The following is a 22,865-nucleotide window of genomic DNA, read 5'->3' as shown; positions in this document are numbered from 1 at the left end:
GTGCTCGCTCCTATCCCACTCACCGGCCCCTCGGTGTGGCCCTCCTATCCCACTCACCAGCGCCTCGGTGTGCCCCCTCCTATCCCACTCACCGGCCCCTCTGTGTGCTCGCTCCTATCCCACTCACCAGCCCCTCGGTGTGCCCCCTCCTATCCCACTCACCGGCCCCTCTGTGTGCTCGCTCCTATCCCACTCATCGGCCGCTCGGTGTGACCCCTCCTATCCCACTCACCGGCCCCTCGGTGTACCCCCTCCTATTCCACTCACCGGCCCCTCGGTGCGTTCGCTCCTATCCCACTCACCGGCCCCTCGGTGCGTTCGCTCCTATCCCATTCACCGGCCCCTCGGTGCGTTCGCTCCTATCCCACTCACCGGCCCCTCGGTGCGTTCGCTCCTATCCCATTCACCGGCCCCTCGGTGCGTTCGCTCTTATCCCACTCACCGGCCCCTCGGTGCGTTCGATCCTATCCCACTCACCGGCCCCTCGGTGCGTTCGCTCTTATCCCACTCACCGGCCCCTCGGTGCGTTCGATCCTATCCCACTCACCGGCCGCTCGGTGTGCCCCCTCCTATCCCACTCACCGGCACCTCGGTGTGCCCCTTCCTATCCCACTCACCGGCCCCTCGGTGTGCTCACTCCTATCCCACTCACCGGCCCCTCGATGTGCCTCTCCTATCCCACTCACCGGCACCTCGATGTGCCCCCTCCTATCCCACTCACCAGCCCCTCGTTGTGACCCCTCCTCTCCCACTCACTGGCCCCTCTGTGTGCTCGTTCCTATCCCACTCCCCGCCCCTCGGTGTGCCCCCTCCTATCCCACTCACCGGCCCCACCATGTGCCCCCTCCTATCCCACTCACCGGCCCCTCCATGTGCCCCCTACTATCCCACTCACCGCTCCTCGGTGTGCCCCCTCCTATTCCACTAACCGGCCCCTCCATGTGCCCCCTCCTATCCCACTCCCCGCTCCTCGGTGTGCCCCCACCTATTCCACTCACCAGCCCCTCGGTGTGCCCCCTCCTATCCCACTCACCGGCCCCTCGGTGTGCCCCCTCCTATTCCACTAACCGGCCCCTCCATGTACCCCCTCCCCGCCCCTCGGTGTGCCCCTCCTATCCCACTCACCGGCCCCACCATGTGCCCCCTCCTATCCCACTCACCGGCCCCTCCATGTGCCCCCTCCTATCCCACTCCCCGCTCCTCGGTGTGCCCCCTCCTATCCCACTCACCGGCCCCTCGGTGTGACCCCTCCTATCCCACTCACCAGCCCGTCAGTGTGCCCCCTCCTATCCCACTCACCGGCCCCTCGGTGTGACCCCTCCTATCCCACTCACCGGCCCCTCCATGTACCCCCTCCTATCCCACTCACCGGCCCCTCCATGTGCCCCCTCCTATCCCACTCACTAGCTCCTGGGTGTGCCCCCTCCTATCCCACTCACCGGCCCCTCGGTGTGCCCCCTCCTATCCCACTCACCGGCCCCTCCATGTGCCCCCTCCTATCCCACTCACTAGCTCCTGGGTGTGCCCCCTCCTATCCCACTCACCGGCCCCTCGGTGTGACCCCTCCTATCCCACTCACCGGCCCCTCAGTGTGCCCCTCCTATCCCACTCACCGGCCCCTCGGAGTGCCCCTCCTATCCCACTCACCGGCCCCTCGGTGTGCCCCTCCTATCCCACTCACCGGCCCCTCGGAGTGCCCCTCCTATCCCACTCACCGGCCCCTCGGAGTGCCCCTCCTATCCCACTCACCGGCCCCTCGGTGTGCCCCTCCTATCCCACTCACCGGCCCCTCGGTGCGCTCGTACTTATCCCACTCACCGGCCCCTCGGTGTGCCCCCTCCTATCCCACTCACCGGCCCCTCGGTGTGACCCCTCCTATCCCACTCACCGGCCCCTCGGTGTGCCCCTCCTATCCCACTCACCGGCCCCTCGGTGTGCCCCTCCTATCCCACTCACCGGCCCCTCGGTGTGCCCCTCCTATCCCACTCACCGGCCCCTCGGTGTGCCCCCTCCTATCCCACTCACCGGCCCCTCAGTGTGCCCCTTCCTATCCCACTCACCGGCCCCTCAGTGCGTTCGCTCCTATCCCACTCACCGGCACCTCGGTATGCCCCCTCCTATCCCACTCACGGCCACTTCATGTGCCCCCTCCTATCCCACTCACCGGCCCCTCAGTGCGTTCGCTCCTATCCCATTCACCGGCCCCTCGGTGTGCTCCCTCCTATCCCACTCACCGGCCCCTCGGTATGCCCCTCCTATCCCACTCACCGGCCCCTCGGTGTGACCCCTCCTATCCCACTCACCGGCCCCTCGGTGCGTTCGCTGCTATCCCACTCATCGGCCGCTCGGTGTGCCCCCTCCTATCCCACTCACCGGCACCTCCGTGTACCCCCTCCTATCCCACTCACCGGCCCCTCGGTGTGTTCGCTCCTATCCCATTCACCGGCCCCTCGGTATGCCCCTCCTATCCCACTCACCGGCCCCTCGGTGTGCCCCCTCCTATCCCACTCACCGGCCCCTCGGTATGCCCCTCCTATCCCACTCACCGGCCCCTCGGTGTGACCCCTCCTATCCCACTCACTGGCTCCTCGGTGCGTTCGCTGCTATCCCACTCATCGGCCGCTCGGTGTGCCCCCTCCTATCCCACTCACCGGCACCTCCGTGTACCCCCTCCTATCCCACTCACTGGCCCCTCGGTGTGACCCCTCCTATCCCACTCACCGGCCCCTCAGTGCGTTCGCTCCTATATCACTCACCGGCCCCTCAGTTTGCCCCCTCCTATCCCACTCACCGGCCCCTCAGTGCGTTCGCTCCTATCCCACTCACCGGCCCCTCAGTGCGTTCGCTCCTATCCCACTCACCGGCCCCTCAGTGCGTTCGCTCCTATCCCACTCACCGGCCCCTCGGTGCGCTTGCACCTATCCCACTCACCGGCCCCTCGGTGCGCTTGCACCTATCCCACTCACCGGCCCCTCGGTGTGCCCCGTCCTATCCCACTCGCCGGCCGCTCGGTCCTATCCCACTCACCGGCCCCCCCCGTGTGCCCTCTCCTATCCCAATCACCAGCCCCCAAGTGTGCCCTCTCCTATCACACTCACCGGCCCCTCGGTGCGCACGCTCCTATCCCACTCACCGGCCCCCCAGTGTGCCCCCTCCTATCCCACTCAGCGGCCCCTCCGTGCGCTCTCTCGTATCCCACTCACCGCCCCCTCCATGCACTCGCTCCTATCCCACTCAGCGGCCCCTTGGTGTGTCCCTCCTGCCCCCACCTACCACCGTTGGTGCGCACCCACCCCCCCTATCTACCAGCCTTGGTGTGCCCCCCACCCCCCCCCAACCCCTACCAGCCTTGGTGTTCCCCTTCCCCCGACCAACCAGCCTTGGTGTTCCCCCTCCCCCCTTGCCCCCACCTACCAGCCTTGGTGTGCCCCCTCCTGCCCACATCTACTAGCCTTGATGTGTCCCCTCTCCCCTTGCCCCCACCTACCAGTCTTGATGTGCCCCCTCCCCCCTTGCCCCCACTTACCACACCTGGTGGGCCACCCCCCACCCCCACCAACCAGCCTTGGTTTCCCCCCCCCCCCCCTGCCCCACCTACCAGCCTAGGTGTGCCTCCTTCCCTCTTGCCCCCACTTACCAGCCTTGGTGTTCCCCCTCCCCCCTTGCCCCCAATTACCAGCCTTGGTGCGCCCCCTCCCCCCTTGCCTCCACCTACCAGCCTTGGTGTGCCACCTCCAGGCCCCACCTACCAGCCTTGGTGTGCCCCCTCCCCTTATGTCGCCACCTGCCAGCCTTGGTGTGCCCCCTCCCCTCTTGACCCATCTATCAGCCTTGGTGTGCCCCCTCCCCACTTGCCCCTACCTACCAGCCTTGGTGTGCACCCGTCCCCCCTTGCCCCCATCTACCAGCCTTGGTGTGCCCCCTCCCCCCTTGCCCCCACCTACCACACTTGGTGTGCCCCCACCTACCAACCTTGGTGTGCGCCCCCCCACCCCATTGCCCCCACCTACCAACCTTGGTGTTCCCCCTACCCCCTTGCCTCCACCCACTAGCCTTGGTGTCACTCCTCCCCCCAACCTACCAGCCTTGGTGTGCCTCCTCCCCCCTTGACCCCACCTACCAGCCTTGGTGCGCCCCACCCCCCAACCTACCAGCCTTGGTGTGCCTCCTCCCCCCTTGCCTCCATCGACCAGCCTTGGTGCGCCCCACCCCCCAACCTACCAGCCTTGGCGTGCCTCCTCCCCTTCTTGCCCCCACCTACCAGCCTTGGTGTTCCCCCTACACCCTTGTCCCCACCTGCCAGCCTTGGTGTGCCCCCTCCCCTCTTGACCCACCTACCAGCCTTGGTGTACCCCCTCCTGCCCCCGCCTACCAGCCTTAGTGTGCACCCTCCCCTCCATGCCCCCACCTACCAGCCTTGGTGTTCCCTGTCCCCCCTTGCCCCCATCTACCAGCCTTGGTGTGCCCCCTATTGCCCCCACCTACCAGCCTTGGTGTGCCCCCTATTGCCCCCACCTACCAACCTTGGTGTGCCTCCTCCCCTCTTGCCCCCACCTACCAGCCTTGGTGTGCCCCCTCCCCCCTTGCCCCCACTTACCACCCTTGGTGTGCCCCCTCCCCCCTTGCCCCCACTTACCACCCTTGGTGTGCCCCCACCTACCAACCTTGGTGTGCGCCCCCCACCCCCTTGCCCCCCCCCTACCAGCCTTGGTCGGCCACCTCCAGCCCCCACCTACCAGCCTTGGTGTGGCCCCTCCCTCTTTGTCCCCACCTGCCAGCCTTGGTGTGCCTCCTCTCCCCTTGTCCCTACCGACCAGCCTTGGTGTGGCCCCTCCCCCTTTGTCCCCACCTACCAGCCTTGGTGCGCCCCATCCCCCTCACCCCCACCTACCAGCCTTGGTGTGCCCCCTCCCCCCTTGCCCCCACTGACCAGCGTTGATGTTCTCCACCCCCCTCGCTCACACCTTCCACCCTTGGTGTGCCTCCTCCTGCCCCCACCCACCAGCCTTGGTGTGTCCCCTCCCCCCTTGCCCCCATCTACCAGCCTTAGTGTGCCCCCTCCCCCCCTTGCCCCCAACTACCAGCCTTGGTGCGCCCCATCCCCCTCACCCCCACCTACCAGCCTTGGAGTGCCCCCTCCCCCCTTGCCCCCCCCTACCAGCCTTGGTGTTCCTCCTCCCCCCTTGTCCCCACCTACCAGCCTTGGTGTGCCCCCTCCCCCCTTGCCCCCACCTACCAGCCTTGGTATTCCTCCTCCCCCCTTGCCCCCACCTACCAGCCTTGGTGTGCCCCCTCCCCCCTCGCCCCCACATACCAGCCTTGATGTGCCTCCTCCCCCCTTGCCCCCACCTACCAGCCTTGGTGTGCCCGCTCCCCCCTTGCCCCCACATACCAGCCTTGGTGTGCCCCCTCCCCCCTTGCCCCCACCTACCAGCCTTGGTGCGCCCCATCCCCCTCACCCCCACCTACCAGCCTTGGTGTGCCTCCTCCCCTCTTGCCCCCACCTACCAGCCTTGGTGTGCCCCCTCCCCTCTTGCCCCCACCTACCAGCCTTGGTGTGCCCCCTCCCCCCTTGCCCCCACTTACCAGCCTTGGTGTGCCCCGTCCCCCCTTGCCCCCACCTACCAGCCTTGGTGTGTCCCCATCCCCCCTTGCCCCCACCTACCAGCCTTGATGTGCCTCCTCCCCCCTCACCCCCACCTACCAGCCTTGGTGTGCCTCCTCCCCTCTTGCCCCCACTTACCAGCCTTGGTGTGCCCCCTCCCCCCTTGCCCTTACTTACCAGCCTTGGTGTGCCCCCTCCCCCCTTGCCCCCACTTACCAGCCTTGGTGTGCCTCCTCCCCCCTTGCCCCCACTTACCAGCCTTGGTGTGCCCCCTCCCCCCTTGCCCCCACTTACCAGCCTTGGTGTGCCCCCTCCCCCCTTGCCCTCACTTACCAGCCTTGGTGTGCCTCCTCCCCCCTTGCCCCCACTTACCAGCCTTGGTGTGCCCCCTCCCCCCTTGCCCCCACTTACCAGCCTTGGTGTGCCCCCTCCCCCCTTGCCCCCACTTACCAGCCTTGGGGTGCCCCCTCCCCCCTTGCCCTCACTTACCAGCCTTGGTGTGCCCCCTCCCCCCTCACCCCCACCTACCAGCCTTGGTGTGCCTCCTCCCCTCTTGCCCCCACTTACCAGCCTTGATGTGCCTCCTCCCCCCCTTGCCCCCACCTACCAGCCTTGGTGTGCCCCCTCCCCCCTTGCCCCCACATACCAGCCTTGATGTGCCTCCTCCCCCCTTGCCCCCACCTACCAGCCTTGGTGTGCCCCCATCCCCCCTTGCCCCCACCTACCAGCCTTGATGTGCCTCCTCCCCCCTCACCCCCACCTACCAGCCTTGGTGTGCCTCCTCCCCTCTTGCCCCCACTTACCAGCCTTGGTGTGCCCGCTCCCCCCTTGCCCCCACATACCAGCCTTGGTGTGCCCCCTCCCCCCTTGCCCCCACCTACCAGCCTTGGTGCGCCCCATCCCCCTCACCCCCACCTACCAGCATTGGTGTGCCTCCTCCCCTCTTGCCCCCACCTACCAGCCTTGGTGTGCCCCCTCCCCCCTTGCCCTCACTTACCAGCCTTGGTGTGCCCCCTCCCCCCTTGCCCCCACTTACTAGCCTTGGTGTGCCTCCTCCCCCCTTGCCCCCACTTACCAGCCTTGGTGTGCCCCCTCCCCCCTTGCCCCCACTTACCAGCCTTGGTGTGCCCCCTCCCCCCTTGCCCTCACTTACCAGCCTTGGTGTGCCCCCTCCCCCCTCACCCCCACCTACCAGCCTTGGTGTGCCTCCTCCCCCCTTGCCCCCACTTAACAGCCTTGGTTTGCCCCCTCCCCCCTTGCCCCCACTTACCAGCCTTGGTGTGCCCCCTCCCCCCTTGCCCCCACTTACCAGCCTTGGTGTGCCTCCTCCCCCCTTGCCCCCACTTACCAGCCTTGGTGTGCCCCCTCCCCCCTTGCCCCCACTTACCAGCCTTGGTGTGCCCTCTCCGAGCCTCGTTGAGCTGTCTCTCCATCTCGGACAGTTGCTCGGCCAGCCGTTGCTCTGCTTCCTCCACTTTCCCAGTGAGAGCTGCAAAACCAGCACAGGGCATGTGACGGGGAGGTGGGCAGTGCGAATCAGGACTCTGTACATACGAGCGACAAGTGCCAACTCATCTCTGCCACCTCAGACAGAAAACTCCTGGGGCAGGGGGTTTCAGTGGTGGGGAAGGGCAGACAGGGAATCCCTATCGGGGTGCAGCACACTGGATGCTCTTCACTGTAAGAACTCAGAGATTAACCACACTTGGAGAGTTGGGCTTTCAGAGCACTGACAAAATCACCTTCCACATTATGACTGTGACTACACCATTTGTAGTGCATTGTGAATGAGATATTAAACTGAGCTCCCATCTAGCTGCTTGGCTGATGGTAACAGATCCTGTAGCACTGTTCAGAAAACAGCACAGGAACTCCCCTGATGCTCTGGCTAGTATTCATCCCTCAACCAACAACATTATCTACGATGTGGGGGTGCCGGTGTTGGACTGGGGTGGAAAAAGTTAAAAATCACACAACACCAGGTTATAGTCCAATCAAAAGACCTCCCACTTGCAACCTGATGAAGGAGTCGCACTCCAAAATCTAGTACTTCCAAATAAACCTGTTGGACGATAACCTGGTGTTGTGTGATTTTTAACATCACTATTGGTAGAGTGGTCGGAAGTGTCTATATGGACTTCAGTAAAATGTTCATCATGGTTCTGCATGGTAGACCAGTTACCAGTTAGTAAGGTTAGGGCACATGAGATCGAGTAGGAGCTAGCCAATTGGATGCAAAATTGGCTCGAAGGTAGGAAACAGAGGGTGGTGGTGGAGGGTTGCTTTTCAGACTCAAGGCCTGTGACTGGTGGTGTGCCTCCATGATCGGTGCTGGGTCCACTGCTTTTCCTCATTTATATAAATGATTTGAATCTGAACACAGGAGGTAGAGTTAGTAAGTTGGCAGATGACAGCAAAATTGGAGGTGTGTTAGACAGCAAAGAAGGTTACCTCAGATTACAATGGGATCTTGATCAGATGGGTAATTGTGCCAAGGAATGGCAGATGGAGTCTAATTTAGATAAATGTGAGGTGCTGCATTTGGGAAAGGCAAATCCGGGCAGGACTTATACACTGAATGGTAGGGCCCTGGGAAGTGTTGATGAACAAAGACCTTGGAGAGCAGGGTCATTGTTCCTTGAAAGTAGGGTCGCAGGTAGAACATGGCAGTGAAGAAGGCGTTTGGCACTTTTACCTTCATTGGTCAGAACACTGAGTACAGGAGTTGAGGTGTCATGTTGCAGCTGTACAGGAGGTCGGTGAGGCCACTTTTGGAATACTACGTACAATCCTGGTCACCCTTCTATAGGAAGGATGTTGAGAGAGTGCAGAAAAGAGTTACAAGGATGTTGCCAGGGTTGGAGGGTTTGAGTTACAGGGAGAGGCTGAGTAGGCTGGGGCTATTTTCTGTGGAGCGTCGGAGACTGATGGGTGACCTTATAGAGGTTTGTAAAGTCATGAGAGGCATCGATAGGGTAAATAGACAAGGTTTTTTCCCCAGGGTGGGGGCGTCCTAGAGAACATATGTTTAAGGTGAGAGGCAAAGACTTAAAAAGGATCTGAGTGCGAACTTTTTTATGCAGAGGGTGGTGCGTATATAGAATGAGCTGCCAAAGGAAGTGGTGGAGGCTAGTACAATTACAACGTTTAAAAGGTATCTGGTGGGTATATGAATAGGAAGGGTTTCAAAGAATATGGGCCAAGTGCTGGCAGGTGGGACTAGGTCAGATTGGGACTTCTGGTCAATGCGGATGAGTTGGACTGAAGGCTCTGTTTCTGTGCTATATGACACTGACACTCTTATTATCACCAACATTTGGTTGCAAGCTACATTTGAAGGTATATTTACATACAGGAGGTCAGGTGACCAAGGTCTGGTCTTGACGAAGAGGTTACAAAAAGTACTTTCAAATCTTAATTTGGAGGTGGCCAGTGTTGGACTGGGGTGGACAAAGTTAAAAATCACACAACGCCAGGTTATAGTCCAACAGGTTTATTTGGAAGCATTAGCTTTCAGAGCGCTGCTCCTTCATCAGGTGGTTGTGGAGAATAAGATCTTAAGACACAGAATTTGAGAAGTCACTTGAGAATGTAACTTTTTAAAAGTTCTGTGATTTACATATGAAACCAGCATGTTCATTTTCAAAGCTGACAGACTCAACAAACAATTCAGGTCTTTTTCAATATGTAATTTCAGTCACACACTGTAAACGTTTGCTATAAATTCTATATTTTACAATCTTATACTCCACAACCACCTGATGAAGGATCAGCGCTCCGAAAGCTAGTGCTTCCATAAAACCTGTTGGACTATAACCTGGTGTTGTGTGATTTTTAACTTTCAAATCTTAGGAGCTGAAGACGGAGCTGGTAATGGAGGGGTACACAGAAAAGGGAGATGCACAAGAGGGGTGAAATGCAGAGATTATTGCAGGCCTTAAGGCAGAGGAACATTCCTGAAATAGGGAAAGATGGAGGCATGGAGGGACATCAACATGAGGATGGCAGTTTAAAACCAGGGGTCTTGCTGGATCAGGATTAGTTGCTGAGTGAGGGGAGGGGTTGACTGAACGGAGTGTTGGTGTGAGTTCAGATCCGAGTGCCAGGGTTCAGGACTGAGCTGTGTTTTTGTTTTTACAGAGTGTGCAAGATGGCAGTTCCAGAGTTGTGGCCCTTCCCCCACCTAGGGATATCAGCACGGGGATCCCCCAACCCTGGCTGGACAGGGGGAATCGGTTGTTCAGGAGAAACTTGCCTTGTTCATATTTCTGCTGCTGCTGGGCCAGCTCGATCCGCAGGCTCTCTGCAGCTCCCTGACTGTCCGCAAGCTGCTTCTGACACTCTCTCAGTTCCTCGGTCAGTTTCTGCTGGCACTGAGTCCTCTCCTCCAAGGCTTCCTCCAGCTGGCCCCTCACTACCAGGTGGTCCTTTAGTTCACTCTCACCTGAAGCAAACCGGAAAATACAAATCCTGGTAAACTGTCCCAGAGAACACTGTGATTCTCAACAACAAACAAAGCTGTACATAGTGAAAGATTGCACAGCCCTGGTAACATGGCGCTGGTATCTGACAGTGAGAATCCCTGAGGAATATGCTCAGACAGGCAATAACCAGCTTGGTCTAAGAGGCAGATTTGCAGAACCATCTTTAAGGAGGACAGACAGAAAGGTTTAGTTTGAGCAGCCAAGGGTGGAACAATGAAAACCGAGCATGATGGATATGACGGAGAGCAGACACCTCGCGTGGCTTGGGGAAGGCTGTCTTTCCACAAGTACCAACAGATTCCCCCTCTCACCTAAAACACTGACAGCTTTGGACACAGAGCAATCGCCCCTGTGAGCTGTCGCCCCTGTGAGCTGTCGCCCCTGTGAGCTGTCGCCCCTGTGAGCTGTCGCCCCTGTGAGCTGTCGCCCCTGTGAGCTGTCGCCCCTGTGAGCTGTCGCCCCTGTGGACAGTCGCCCCTGTGGACAGTCGCCCTTGTCGACATTTGCCCCTGTGTACAGTTGCCCCTGTGAGCTGTTGCCCCTATGTACAGTCGCCCCTGTGGACATTCGCCCGTGAGCTGTCGCCACTGTTGGGAGTCACCCCTGTGAGCTGTCACCCCTGTGAGCTGTCGCTCCTGTGAGCTGTCGCACCTGTGGACATAGAACATAGAAGAATACAGCGCAGTACAGGCCCTTCGGCCCTCGATGTTGCGCCGATCCAAGCCCACCTAACCTACACTAGCCCACTATCCTCCATTCCTGAAGAAGGGCTAATGCCCGAAACGTCGATTCTCCTGTTCCCTAGATGCTGCCTGACCTGTTGCGTTTTTCCAGCAACACATTTCCATCACTATCCTCCATATGCCTATCCAATGCCCGCTTAAATGCCCATAATGAGGGAGAGCTGGAAATGTGTTGCTGGAAAGGCTTATTCCTGAAGAAGGGCTTATGCCCGAAACGTCGATTCTCCTGTTCCCTGGATGCTGCCTGACCTGCTGCGCTTTTCCAGCAACACATTTCCAGCTCTGATCTCCAGCATCTGCAGACCTCACTTTCTCCATAATGAGGGAGAGTCCACCACTGCTACTGGCAGGGCATTCCATGAACTCACGACTCGCTGAGTAAAGAACCTACCCCTAACATCTGTCCTATACCTACCCCCCCCTTAATTTAAAGCCATGCCCCCTTGTAATAGCTGACTCCATACGTGGAAAAAGATTCTCACTGTCGACCCTATCTAAACCCCTAATCATCTTATACACCTCTATCAAGTCACCCCTAAACCTTCTTTTGACAGTTGCCCCTTTGAGCTGTCACCCCTGTGCACAGTTGCCCCTTTGAGCTGTCACCCCTGTGGATAGTCGCCCTTGTCGACAATCGCCCCTGTGTACAGTTGCCCCTTTGAGCTGTCACCCCTGTGACCTGTCGCCCCTGTGAGCTGTCGCCCCTGTGGATAGTTGCCCCTTTGAGCTGTCACCCCTGTGGACAGTTGCCCCTTTGAGCTGTTGCCCCCGTGAGCTGTTGCCCCTGTGAGCTGTCGCCCCTGTGGATAGTTGCCCCTTTGAGCTGTCACCCCTGTAGACAGTCGCCCCTTTGAGCTGTTGCCCCCATGAGCTGTCGCCCTGTGAGCTGTAGCCACTGTGGACAGTCACCCTTGTCGACATTCGCCCCTGTGTACAGTTGCCCCTGTGAGCTGTTTCCCTGTGTACAGTCGCCCCTGTGGACAGTCGCCCCTGTGGACAGTCGCCCCTGTGAGCTGTCGCCCCTGTGGACAGATGCCCCTGTGAGCTGTCGCCCCTGTGGACAGTTGCCACTGTGAGCTGTCGCCCGATGGACAGTTACCCCTGTGAGCTGTTGCCCCTGTGAGCTGTCGCCCCTGTTGGGAGTCACCCCTGTGAGCTGTCACCCCTGTAAGCTGTCGCCCCTGTGAGCTGTCGCCCCTGTGGATAGTTGCCACTGTGAGCTGTCGCCCGATGGACAGTGTCCCTGTGGACAGATGCCCCTGTGAGCTGTCGCCCCTGTGGACAGTTGCCACTGTGAGCTGTCGCCCGATGGACAGTGTCCCTGTGGACAGATGCCCCTGTGTACAGTCGCCCCTGTGGATAGTTACCCCAGTGGACAGTCGCCCCTGTGAGCTCTCGCCCCTGTGGACAGTCACCCCAATGGACAGATGCCCCTGTGTACAGTCACACCTGTGGACAATCGCCCCTGTGGACAGTTACCCCTGTATACAGTCGCCCCTGTGGACAGTCGCCCTTGTCGATATTCGCCCCTGTGGACAGTCGCCCCTGTGAGCTGTCGCCTCTGTGGACAGTCGCCTCTGTGGACAGTCGCCCCTGTGGACAGTCGCCCCTGTGGACAGTCGCCCCTGTGAGCAGTCGCCCCTGTGAGCAGTCGCTCCTGTGAGCAGTCGCTCCTGTGAGCAGTCGCCCCTGTGAGCTGTCGCCCCTGTGAGCTGTCGCCCCTGTTGACAGTCGCCCCTGTTGACAGTCGCCTCTGTGGACAGTCGCCCCTGTGGACAGATGCCCCTGTGGACAGATGCCCCTGTGGACAGATGCCCCTGTGAGCTGTTGCCCCTGTGAGCTGTTGCCCCCGTGGGCAGTCGCCTGTGTGCGCTGTCGCCCCTGTGGGCAGTCGCTCCTGTGAGCTGTCGCCCCTGTGAGCTGTTGCCCCTGTGGACAGTCGCCCCTGTGAGCTGTCGCCCCTGTTGACAGTCGCCCCTGTGGACAGATGCCCCTGTGAACAGTCGCTCCTGTGAGCTGTTGCCTCCATGGGCAGTCGCCTGTGTGCGCTGTCGCCCCTGTGGACAGTCACCGCTGTGAGCTGTTGCCCCTGTGGACTGTCGCCCCTGTGAGCTGTTGCCCCCGTGGGCAGTCACCTGTGTGCACTGTCGCCCCTGTGGGCAGTCGCTCCTGTGAGCTGTCGCTCCTGTGAGCTGTCGCCCCTGTGAGCTGTCGCCCCTGTGGAAAGTCATCCCTGTGGACAGTCGCCCCGGTGAGCTATCGCCCCTGTGGACAGTTGCCCCTCTGGGCACTCGCTCCTGTGAGCTGTCGCCCCGGTGGCTCGATGCCCCTGTGTACAGTTGACCCTGTGAGCAGTCGACCCTGTGAGCTATTGCCTGTGTGGGTAATCGCCCCTGTGGACAGATGCCCCTGTGAGCTGTCGCCCCTGTGGACTGTCGCCCTCTGGGCAGTCGCCCTGTGGGCAGTTGCGCCTGTGAGCTGTCGCCCCTGTGGACAGATGCCCCTGTGAGCTGTCGCCCCTGTTGGGAGTCACCCCTGTGAGCTGTCACCCCTGTGGACAGTAGCCCCTTTGAGCTGTCACCCCTGTGGACAGTAGCCCCTTTGAGCTGTCACCCCTGTGGACAGTCGCCCCTGTGAGCCGTCACCCCTGTGGGCAGTCGCCCCTGTGAGCAGTCGCCCCTGTGAGCAGTCGCCCCTGTGAGCAGTCGCCCCTGTGAGCAGTCGCCCCTGTGAGCAGTCGCCCCTGTGAGCTGTCGCCCCTGTGAGCTCTCGCCCCTGTGAGCTCTCGCCCCTGTGAGCAGTCGCCCCTGTGAGCAGTCGCCCCTTTGAGCTGTCGCCCCTGTGGACAGTCGCCCCTGTGAGCAGTCGCCCCTGTGGGCAGTCGCCCCTGTGGACAGTCACCCCTGTGAGCTCTCACCCCTGTGAGCTCTCACCCCTGTGAGCTGTCGCTCCTGTGGACAGTCGCCACTGTGAGCTGTCGCCCCTGTGACCTGTCACCCTTGTGGACAGTCGCCCCTGTGAGCTGTTGCACCTGTGGACAGTCGCCCCTGTGTACAGTTGCCCCTGTGAGCTGTCGCCCCTGTGTACAGTTGCTCCTGTGAGATGTCGCCCCGTGATCTATCGCCCCTGTGGACAGTCGCCCTGGTGGACAGTTGCCCCTGTGAGCTGTTGCCCCTGTGGATAGTTGCCCCTGTGAGCTGTTGCCCCTGTGGATAGTTGCCCCTGTGAGCTGTCGCTCCTGTGGACAGTTGCCCCTGTGAGCTGTCGCCCCTGTGGACAGTCGCCACTGTGAGCTGTCGCCCCTGTGGACAGTCGCCACTGTGAGCTGTCGCCCCTGTGAGCTGTCGCTCCTGTGGACGGTCGCCCCTGTGAACTGTCGCCCCTGTGAGCTGTCGCCCCTGTGGACAGTCGCCACTGTGAGCTGTCGCCCCTGTGAGCTGTCGCTCCTGTGGACGGTCGCCCCTGTGAGCTGTCGCCCCTGTGAGCTGTCGCTCCTGTGAACAGTCGCCCCTGTGAACTGTCGCTTCTGTGGACAGTCGCCCCTGTGAACTGTCGCTCCTGTGGACAGTCGCCCCTGTGAACTGTCGCTCCTGTGGACAGTCGCCCCTGTGAATTTGGATTAGATTAGATTACATTTTTAGATTAGATTACATTACATTACAGTGTGGAAACAGGCCCTTCGGCCCAACAAGTCCACACCGACCCGCCGAAGCGAAACCCACCCATACCCCTACATTTACCCCTTACCTAACACTACGGGCAATTTAGCATGGCCAATTCACCTGACCCTGCACATCTTTTGGACTGTGGGAGGAAACCGGAGCACCCGGAGGAAACCCACGCAGACACGGGGAGAACGTGCAAACTCCACACAGTCAGTCGCCTGAGGCGGGAATTGAACCCGGGTCTCAGGCGCTGTGAGGCAGCAGTGCTAACCACTGTGCCACCGTGCCGCCCGTGAACTGTCGCCCCTGTGAGCTGTCACCCCTGTGAGCTGTCGCCCTTGTGAGCTGTCGCTCCTGTGGACAGTCGCTCCTGTGGACAGTCGCCCCTGTGAATTGTCGCCCCTGTGAGCTGTCGCCCCTGTGAGCTGTCGCCCCTGTGAGCTGTCGCCCCTGTGAGCTGTCGCCCCTGTGAGCTGTCGCTCCTGTGGACAGTCGCCCCTGTGAGCTGTCGCCCCTGTGAGCTGTCGCCCCTGTGAGCTGTCGCCCCTGTGGACAGTTGCCCCTGTGAGCTGTCGCCCCTGTGAGCTGTCCCCCCTGTGGACTGTCACCCCTGTGTACAGTCGCCCCTGTGTACAGTCGCCCCTGTGAGCTGTCGCCTCTGTGAGCTGTCGCCCCTGTGGACAGTCGCACCTGTGGACAGTCGCCCCTGTGGACAGTCATCCTGTGGGAGAGATTGCTCTTGGTGAGATTTGTGTAGAGAGAAAATGACATGAACCCAGTTTGAGTTTTCGTCATTTTGATATGAAAATGACTGAATGATAACAGATTCAATTTCAGCCAGGTGCTAACACAGCTAGTGGCTGCTTGAACCGCCCAGGGCTGTAGGAAGAGAATGAAACCATTTAGCTCTTTGATCCTGCTCACAAATCAACGTGATCATTCTGGATCTCAACTTTCTCTCCCTCCAACCACCTTGGAGTGCAGCTAGGCAGGATGGAACAATGGACCTCTGCTAAATGTGCACATGTGTGTTTCAGATTTTCGCACTTCATCGTGTGAGGAAGTGCTTCCTGGTGTCATCCCTGAAGGTCAAGGCCATTATTTTAAGGTCGTAGCCCCTCCTTGTTCTGATCTCTCATCAGGGGAAGTAGTTTCATTTTTACCAACCTTCAGAACACGTATAATTATCTGAAACACTCCAATTCGATATTAGGCCAGCCCCTAATCTTGCATATGTGCAGGATACAAGCATCACCTTATCAGGGGTTTATAACCAGCACATGTAGTACCAGCAAACATCAGCACTATCGGTCCAAAGTAAGGGACTGCCTGATGCAAAGTGACAAGGACATTACGTACAAAAACTGAATTTGCTGGCGAAACTCAGCAGGTCTGGCAGCATCCATGCAGAGAAAGCACGGTTAGCATTTCAAGTCCAGTGACCCTTCGTCAGAACCATTCCCAACCTGAAACATTGACTTAGCTTTCTCTGCGCAGATGCTGCCAGAACGGCTGAGTTTCTCCAACAATTTCCGTTTTTGTTTCACAGTTCTTTAAGCTGATGTTTCCTTTAGGATGTACCTACACTTCAGCCTAGCCTCAGTAACCTTCTTCTCAATGAGCTGTGAGGTCTTTTTCAGTTCAGCTGCTAACTGGTCCCGTTCCCTGTTCAGCAACTCCAGCTCCTTCTCCAGATCCTCATGGGAGCGTCTGTGGGAACAGACATCATTAAGGCCAAGAAGTTCATTAGTAGCAAGTCCAGGCCAGGTAGCGATAGGGGACAGACAGACAGACACTAATCACGGCTGGGGGAAGAAGGGACTTGACACTCACCCAAAGAGAGTGCGCCTTTGTCCCAGTTACTGACCTGCCAGTGTCCGACCCTGCACCTCCTCTCTTTTCCTGCAGCTGCAGACGTAAGATTGCATCCTTCCGAGCGAGTAAACCTTGGCAATGTGAGACAGAAACCATCAGTCTACACCCACACGCCATGCCAGCTCCCCACCATCGAGGAGTACACTCCCAGCTCATCCCGATTAACCAGTTGTTCAGTTTCGGGCAGGTCTATCAACCCGGGGCACCCTAACAAGTCCAGGTGTCAGACAGAGGTCATGGCATTTTTCAGCACGAGCTTTTGGGCTCGGTGAGCAGGCTGAATAACTCTGAGCACAAAGTGCCAGGCCTCGATTAAGCTGGACGTGTGGACAGCAGGGGTCCTCCTGTAGGAGTAGGAAGGGGAAACCTGCCCCTCATCGCTATCCAGTGATCTCGGTTTGAACATTCCTGAGTATAATTGCTGATAAAGCTACACTCAGTTTAGTGAGGATCTCAACTATGTGCCGAAAGACAGAAACTCTGACCTGGATCCAATTGAATTGATAAGAAATTGCTTACCGTGGATGGTATCGATTCTCTTGTTGGCAAAGGTCACCCTCTGACCCAGGTTCCCCAACCGACACAAGGCCTTCCTTTGCTCTGTCTCCTGCTCCAAGAACTTTTGGTAAAAGCTGAAGGGTAATAAAAAGGGTGTGTGTTTTAAATCAACTAACAGTGCAAAAGGGTCCTGTAGATCCCCCGCATCTCCCCCGGTCTTTAGTTAATCAGTCTCGATCTGGACAATGGTCAATCCTAAACTCAGGGAGTAAGCGCACTGAGGTAAGAAGGTCAGTAACATGAACACAGGTAGATACCATGGGGAAACAGTACCAGATGACTCAGTAAGCCAACAACAATTTCTACTTTATATAGCACCGTTAAGATAACAAAACATTGCAAAGTGCTTCTTCACAGGAGTGACCTAAGGTAAAATTAGACACTGAGCCTAATCGTAAGTGGGGTGTAATGAGCATCCTGAAACAGGCGAAGCAGAGAGACTGAATTCCCGAACTAGGCGTCTGAAACCACAGCTGCTCACAGCAGAATAGTTAAAACCGAAGTAGCAAAAGAGGTAAGGATTAGATGATATCAATTTCTCAGAGGGCTGTAGATGACAGATAGGGAGGGCAAAGTCATTGGAAGTTGAAAACAAGGAAGAGAATTTTAATCAAAAAACAGAAATTGCTGGAGAAGCTCAGCATCCAAGGAGAGAAAACAGAGTTTCACGCCCAGCGACACTTTGTGCGACCATGAGGATTTTAAAATTGTGTCACTTAACCCGGAGACAGTTGTAAGACATGGCTCACAGAGGCACAGTAGGGAACGTGGTGAGAGTAATGACATGGCCGGCAGAGATTTAAATGGCCTTGTGTTTCCAGGGGGCAGAATGGTGGGTGGCCAGCCTCCAGTGTGTTGGAATAGTCAGACTTAGAGGAAGGAAAGGAGTGGCAGAGAGTTTCAGCAACAAATGAGCTGAGACAGGGGTGCAGTCAGGGTGGTGTTATAGAATGGAAATGGGGGATTTGTGATGCCACAGTATGCACTGAGGTGTTTATCGAGCCAATCAATGTTCCACTGAGGTACAATGTCAGCCACAGGTACAGCAAGGAAGGTATAACATCCTGCTTCCAAGCTAGCCCATTGGTGAAGAGGGATTCAGCCCCTAGCTACTCTCCCTCTACCTGCTGACCACCTCCTTGAGGTGACACAGAGTATTCTCAGCTCGCTCTGCGTTCCCCTGAAACCGCACAATGTCACTCTGAGCGCTGGCTAATTCCTCTCGGAGAGTCTGTAAAACACAATAAGATTATAAATGTGAGCGAGAAGGAGGAAGAAAGAGAGAGAATTAAAAAAACGAGTGAGAAGGCCAGAGGATATAAATAGTAACTATATCACTAGTTCACACTGTTAATGGACAGTCACTGGAAACTAAATTAAGGTGCCCATCCTGAGAAACAAGGTATCTTTATAGATATATCTTCAGGGCATCTGGCAATGTTTTACAGTCAAGTAAGTGCTAGCTAAGATGGCACCATTGTTAAAGTAGGAAACACAATGGTCAATTTTCACAAACAGGGATGTGATGTTGATCAGATAATCCGTCTTCAGGTCGTCTCAGCTGAGGGATAAATGCTGGTTGGCTGACCTGAAAACCCTTGTCCTTCAAAACACTAACATCAGGTCTTTTACATCCATCTGAGGGGGCGGACTAGGCATCGATTTGTTGTCTCACCTGAAAGATGGCATTTCCTGATGATGCCAGACTAGACTTTTTGCTCAAAGTCTCTGGTGATTTGAACCAAGGATTTTCAGTTTGGATTTTCCCTGAGGCCCGTGTAAAGGATAGTTCCAAAGCAAGGTTTCACAGATGAAATAAACCTATGAACAAACCTCTTACACATCACAGTCTCGGGCGATCCTTGAATACCCCACTCCCCCTCATGCCCATCAAAACAGAGTCTCAGATGTTTCCTCACCTGGTTTTGTACACGTTCCATGTTCATCTCTGCAGTCCTGTCTTCAAAGCTGTGTAGCAGCAATGCTTGCTCCTGTTCCTTCACCCTCAACTCTTCTTCCAGGTTAGCGAGCTGTACCAGTAGATAAGTTTGAGATGTGCAGATTTACTTAACAAAATACATCTCCCGACAGGACGACACAGCAGAAACCCAGCAATGTTACAAATCTTTTCCATCTCTGCATGAATCGCTGAATATTTGGAAAAAATGTGGCTTTGTGGTGACTCACTTGGTATTTTCAAAATTTTACGGGTAATTGGTAACAGATGTAGGAAATTTGTTCATGGTGGTAATAGCTGGAAAATGGGATATTAAATTTAGGAATGAAGAGGGAAGAAGGTGGGTGGAACACTTTGCCCCAAGGAATCACCAAGGAAATGGGTTGAATCTCGCTGTTCAGAAACCAAATGAAATTATTTGGGTAATAATACCCATTGGGGTGGGAACTCAGCCAGCCCTATTTGGTCTTACCCACATGTGACTGCAGATCCACAGTGGTCAGAGCAGCTGGGTTTCACCAGTGCTTCTGTCTTCCGTTTAGATCTCTAACATCCACTGGATTTCTGCTTTTGGCTGCTGGATAGTCTAATATTTATTGCTGTGTTATTGGCTGAGGAATAAATATTGGCCAGGACGTTGGACAGAAATCCCCTGCATATTTTTAAAAACAGGGCTTTTACATTCACTTAGGATAGCAACAGGGACTGTGTTTATAATGTCTCATCTGAAAGCAGGCACCGTTGGCAGTGCAGCACTTCCTCAGTACTGAACTGGGAGTGTCTGCATGCATGGACTAGTTGGGTCGAAGGGTCTGTTTCCGTGCTGTACATCTATGTACATTCAGCTCTGTTGACCTCTCAGTTGAGAGATTTGAGCGTAGTTTGTGCTCACATCACTGAACATGTATCAGGACACAGGCTGCAGGAAAGCCACTGGAAGATTCCAAGCACATCCCATCGCAAAGCGTGGCTCTGGGATTCAGGCAACAGGAGGTCTGGGATAGCAGGGAGTTGAACGAATTCAGTACATACCTTGACATGGAGCTGGTTGATATCGTTGGCGTGACTGATTTCCTGTGATTTCAGCTGCACCATGAGAGTGAACACCTTCTCTCTCCACCGAGTGACCAGCGGCAGCCTCTTTACATTCTCCCCTTCCGGGACACCCTGCTTAGGCTGGCAATGCAAGACAGAAAATGTTCCCCTTGGCTTCCAACATTTCTGAAAGCTGCTATCCTGAGTGCGAAGATTCCCGATTCTCGTTCACCCCAGTAACTAGCTGCAGCTCAGTGGGAGCACGTTGCCATGGGCTTGAGTTCCCAGACAGAATTCATACACACCTTCTCCTCCCCAAACCCCATTCAACAACATTCCAGAAGGATTCATTTCTCCCTATCTGGTCTATCAACTCCTTTAATCAGAGAATCCCTACAGTGTGGAAGCAGGTCACTTGGCTCATTGACTCTCCAAAAAGCATCTCAACCGGACCCACCCCTATCCCTGTAACCCTGCATTTCCCAAGGCGAACCCATCAAGCCTGTGCATTCCCAGGACATTATGGACAATTTAGCATGGCCAATCCACCTAACCTGCACATCTCTGAACCGTGGAAGGGAACCAAAGAACCTCGAGGAAACCCACGCAGACATGGGAAGAATGTGTGTGTGGAGTTTGCACAGTTGCCTGAGGGTGGAATTGAACTAGATCTGACCTGGCTGTGCCTCCAAACCTACAGCAATGTAACTGCCCTTTAAAATGGCTGGGAAAGCCATTCAGCTTAACATAGGGATGGGCAACATATGCCAGTGATGACGACATCCCACGAAAGAAGGAAGGAAAAAACAAATGACCGCTTGGACTTCTACATTCAAACCTTGTCAATGTAGCGTTCCCTCAAAGTGTAACCCTTTGAACCCTGGCATTATTCTGGCAAGCAGGGATGGGTGAGCTAAGCAAATGATAAACAAATACAGGGAAACCTGGATAGTGACTGATGAAATGTGCACGATATTGTTGTCTTGCGACACCTACCTACCCTCACCATGTGCAATCGTGATCAGGAGTGGGAATATTGGGAAGGCAGATTATTATCTGAATGGTGGCAGTTTAGGAAAAGGTGAGATGCAATGAGGCCTGGATGTCGTGGCGGGACAGTTGCTGAGGGTTGGCTGCAGGTGAGGAAAGCTAATGGCATACAGGCCTTGACAGGGAGAGGATTTGAGTATATGAGTGGGAATGACTTGCTGCAAGACTGACGTATGAAAAATCACTGAATCAACTGGGCTTGTACTCACTGGAATGTAGAAGATTGAGGGGGGAAGCTCATGGAAATATATAAAATCCTGAGGGGACTGGACAGGCTAGATTTCCCCCAAGTTGGGGAAGTCCAGAACTAGGGGTCACAGTCTTATATTAAAGGGGAAGCCATTCAGGACTGAGATAAGGAAACATTTTTTCACTCAGAGTTGTGAACCTGTGGAATTCTATCCCACAGAAAGCTGTTAGGGCCAGTTTGTTCGATATCTTCAAGAGGAAGCCTGATGTGGCCTTTGCGGTGAAAGGGATTATGGGATATGGAGAGAAAGTGAGCGTGTGATACTGAGATTGTATGATCAGCCATGATCATGTTGAATGGTGGTGCAGGCTCGAAGGGCCGAATGGCCTACCTCTGCATCTAGTTTCTACATTTCTTTGTCTATTAGCTGTTTTTGCATCATGAGCACCAGTCATCCAACTCCAATATTGCACAGTAAAAGGACACAGACCAGAGATTGAACCTGCATGGCCTCTGTAGCTCAGCTGAGTGCTGCTGATATAATATTTTTTTAAAAAATCCTTGTCCAATTGAACCTCTGATCCCCACGGTTAAAAAAAACTGATTGTACGCTAGACCCCAGTGGAGTCTGAAGCCGCCCAGCTTCCAGTGAAGAGCCCTTCCTGATACCTTTCTGCTGCTCTCACTCTCCTGGATGGTGAGAATATCATTCAGGGATCTCAGCCGTATGTTCATGAGTTCTGCTGTCACTTTCAGTGCCTCTCGTTCCTTTTCCAGATGCTGCTGAACCAAAAGGATACAGGGTTAAAATCCTGCACCACACTAACCACAGCAGACCCCCTCCCTAACAGGACTGCGGGTGTCCTTGCACCACAGGCACTACAGCAGTTCAATGTGGCAGCATAGCACCACCCTCTCGAGGGCTATCAGAGATGGCCAACACATACTGGCCTTTCCAGTGATGCCCACATCCTGTCACAGCGTCAATGAAAAACTCAACAAGGCTGCTCTCCACCATCACAGGTGGCCAACAAATACCAACAATGCACACATTCCCAAAAGAATGGAAAGTTGGCAGCTTGGAACCATCTGCTCATGATTTGGTTGCGATGGATTCATGAACCTAGAAGGTCTGTACAAGCAGTGGCCAATGCTGCACGACCTTCAAAGGCTCATTTCTGACCCAATCAATGTCTTTGTTTAAGGTGACTGAAGCCTTGCCTGATTTCTAACCCAGCACCAGCCTCACTAACCTGGACCTTGTTATTTAGCTGCTCCTTCTCCTGCCGGGACTCCTCGAGCTGCTTCTCGTCTGGCACCAGTTGTCCAATGTAGGTGCGAAGCTGAGCGATCACGGAATTTTGGGATTCCGATTCGAGCTTTGTTTTCCTGAAATGGTGAAAGGAAAAGGGACTACTATTTAAGAGCACCTTTCACAGCCTTAACAAACTCCTGATTGTTTCAGTCTGTTTCTGTGCTCTCAGCAACAAACCATTTATTCACTTGTTGTCATAATGATGCACCCTGTTCTTATAAAGGCCAATTCAGCGCAGTGAGGCCTTTAGGTAATAAGGTAAGTGACCAGTGGATCTGTTTCTGTAACGTTGGCTGAGGGAGGAATGTTGGTCAGGACATGGAGAACTACCCAGATGTTCTTCAACCATCCACAAAGATCCTTTCAATCACCAAAACAAATGTATTAG

The 22,865-nt window shown here is 56.1% G+C and overlaps 1 protein-coding gene across 7 annotated transcripts in view; it reads right to left on the bottom strand.

Annotated features, from left to right (window-relative positions):
• The window catches only part of cchcr1 (coiled-coil alpha-helical rod protein 1), a 45,623-nt gene that overhangs the window by 7,387 nt on the left and 15,371 nt on the right, over positions 1-22,865 (bottom strand). For 6 of the 7 annotated variants that reach the window (XR_015752997.1, XM_087979153.1, XM_087979154.1 and 3 more), the window contains exons 5-14: positions 22,416-22,551; positions 21,832-21,945; positions 19,920-20,063; positions 18,850-18,960; positions 18,055-18,161; positions 16,892-17,004; positions 16,365-16,443; positions 16,083-16,207; positions 9,861-10,049; positions 6,993-7,094 (exon numbers count right to left, since the gene is read on the bottom strand). Coding sequence is in view for 6 of the 7 variants with exons in the window: in XM_087979153.1 (XP_087835279.1) it covers positions 6,993-7,094; positions 9,861-10,049; positions 16,083-16,207; positions 16,365-16,443; positions 16,892-17,004; positions 18,055-18,161; positions 18,850-18,960; positions 19,920-20,063; positions 21,832-21,945; positions 22,416-22,551 (1,220 nt within the window). In the remaining variant the exon portion in view is untranslated. The remainder of the gene's footprint in view (positions 1-6,992; positions 7,095-9,860; positions 10,050-16,082; positions 16,208-16,364; positions 16,444-16,891; positions 17,005-18,054; positions 18,162-18,849; positions 18,961-19,919; positions 20,064-21,831; positions 21,946-22,415; positions 22,552-22,865) is intronic. The other variant, XM_087979155.1, reaches the window with a different exon arrangement.

This window comes from Chiloscyllium plagiosum, unplaced genomic scaffold (assembly GCF_037043375.1).
Source record: "Chiloscyllium plagiosum isolate Xiang-an unplaced genomic scaffold, Cpla_swu_hap1 HiC_scaffold_35, whole genome shotgun sequence".
Lineage (NCBI taxonomy): Eukaryota > Metazoa > Chordata > Chondrichthyes > Orectolobiformes > Hemiscylliidae > Chiloscyllium > Chiloscyllium plagiosum.
This window is presented reverse-complemented; position numbering and strand designations above follow the sequence as displayed.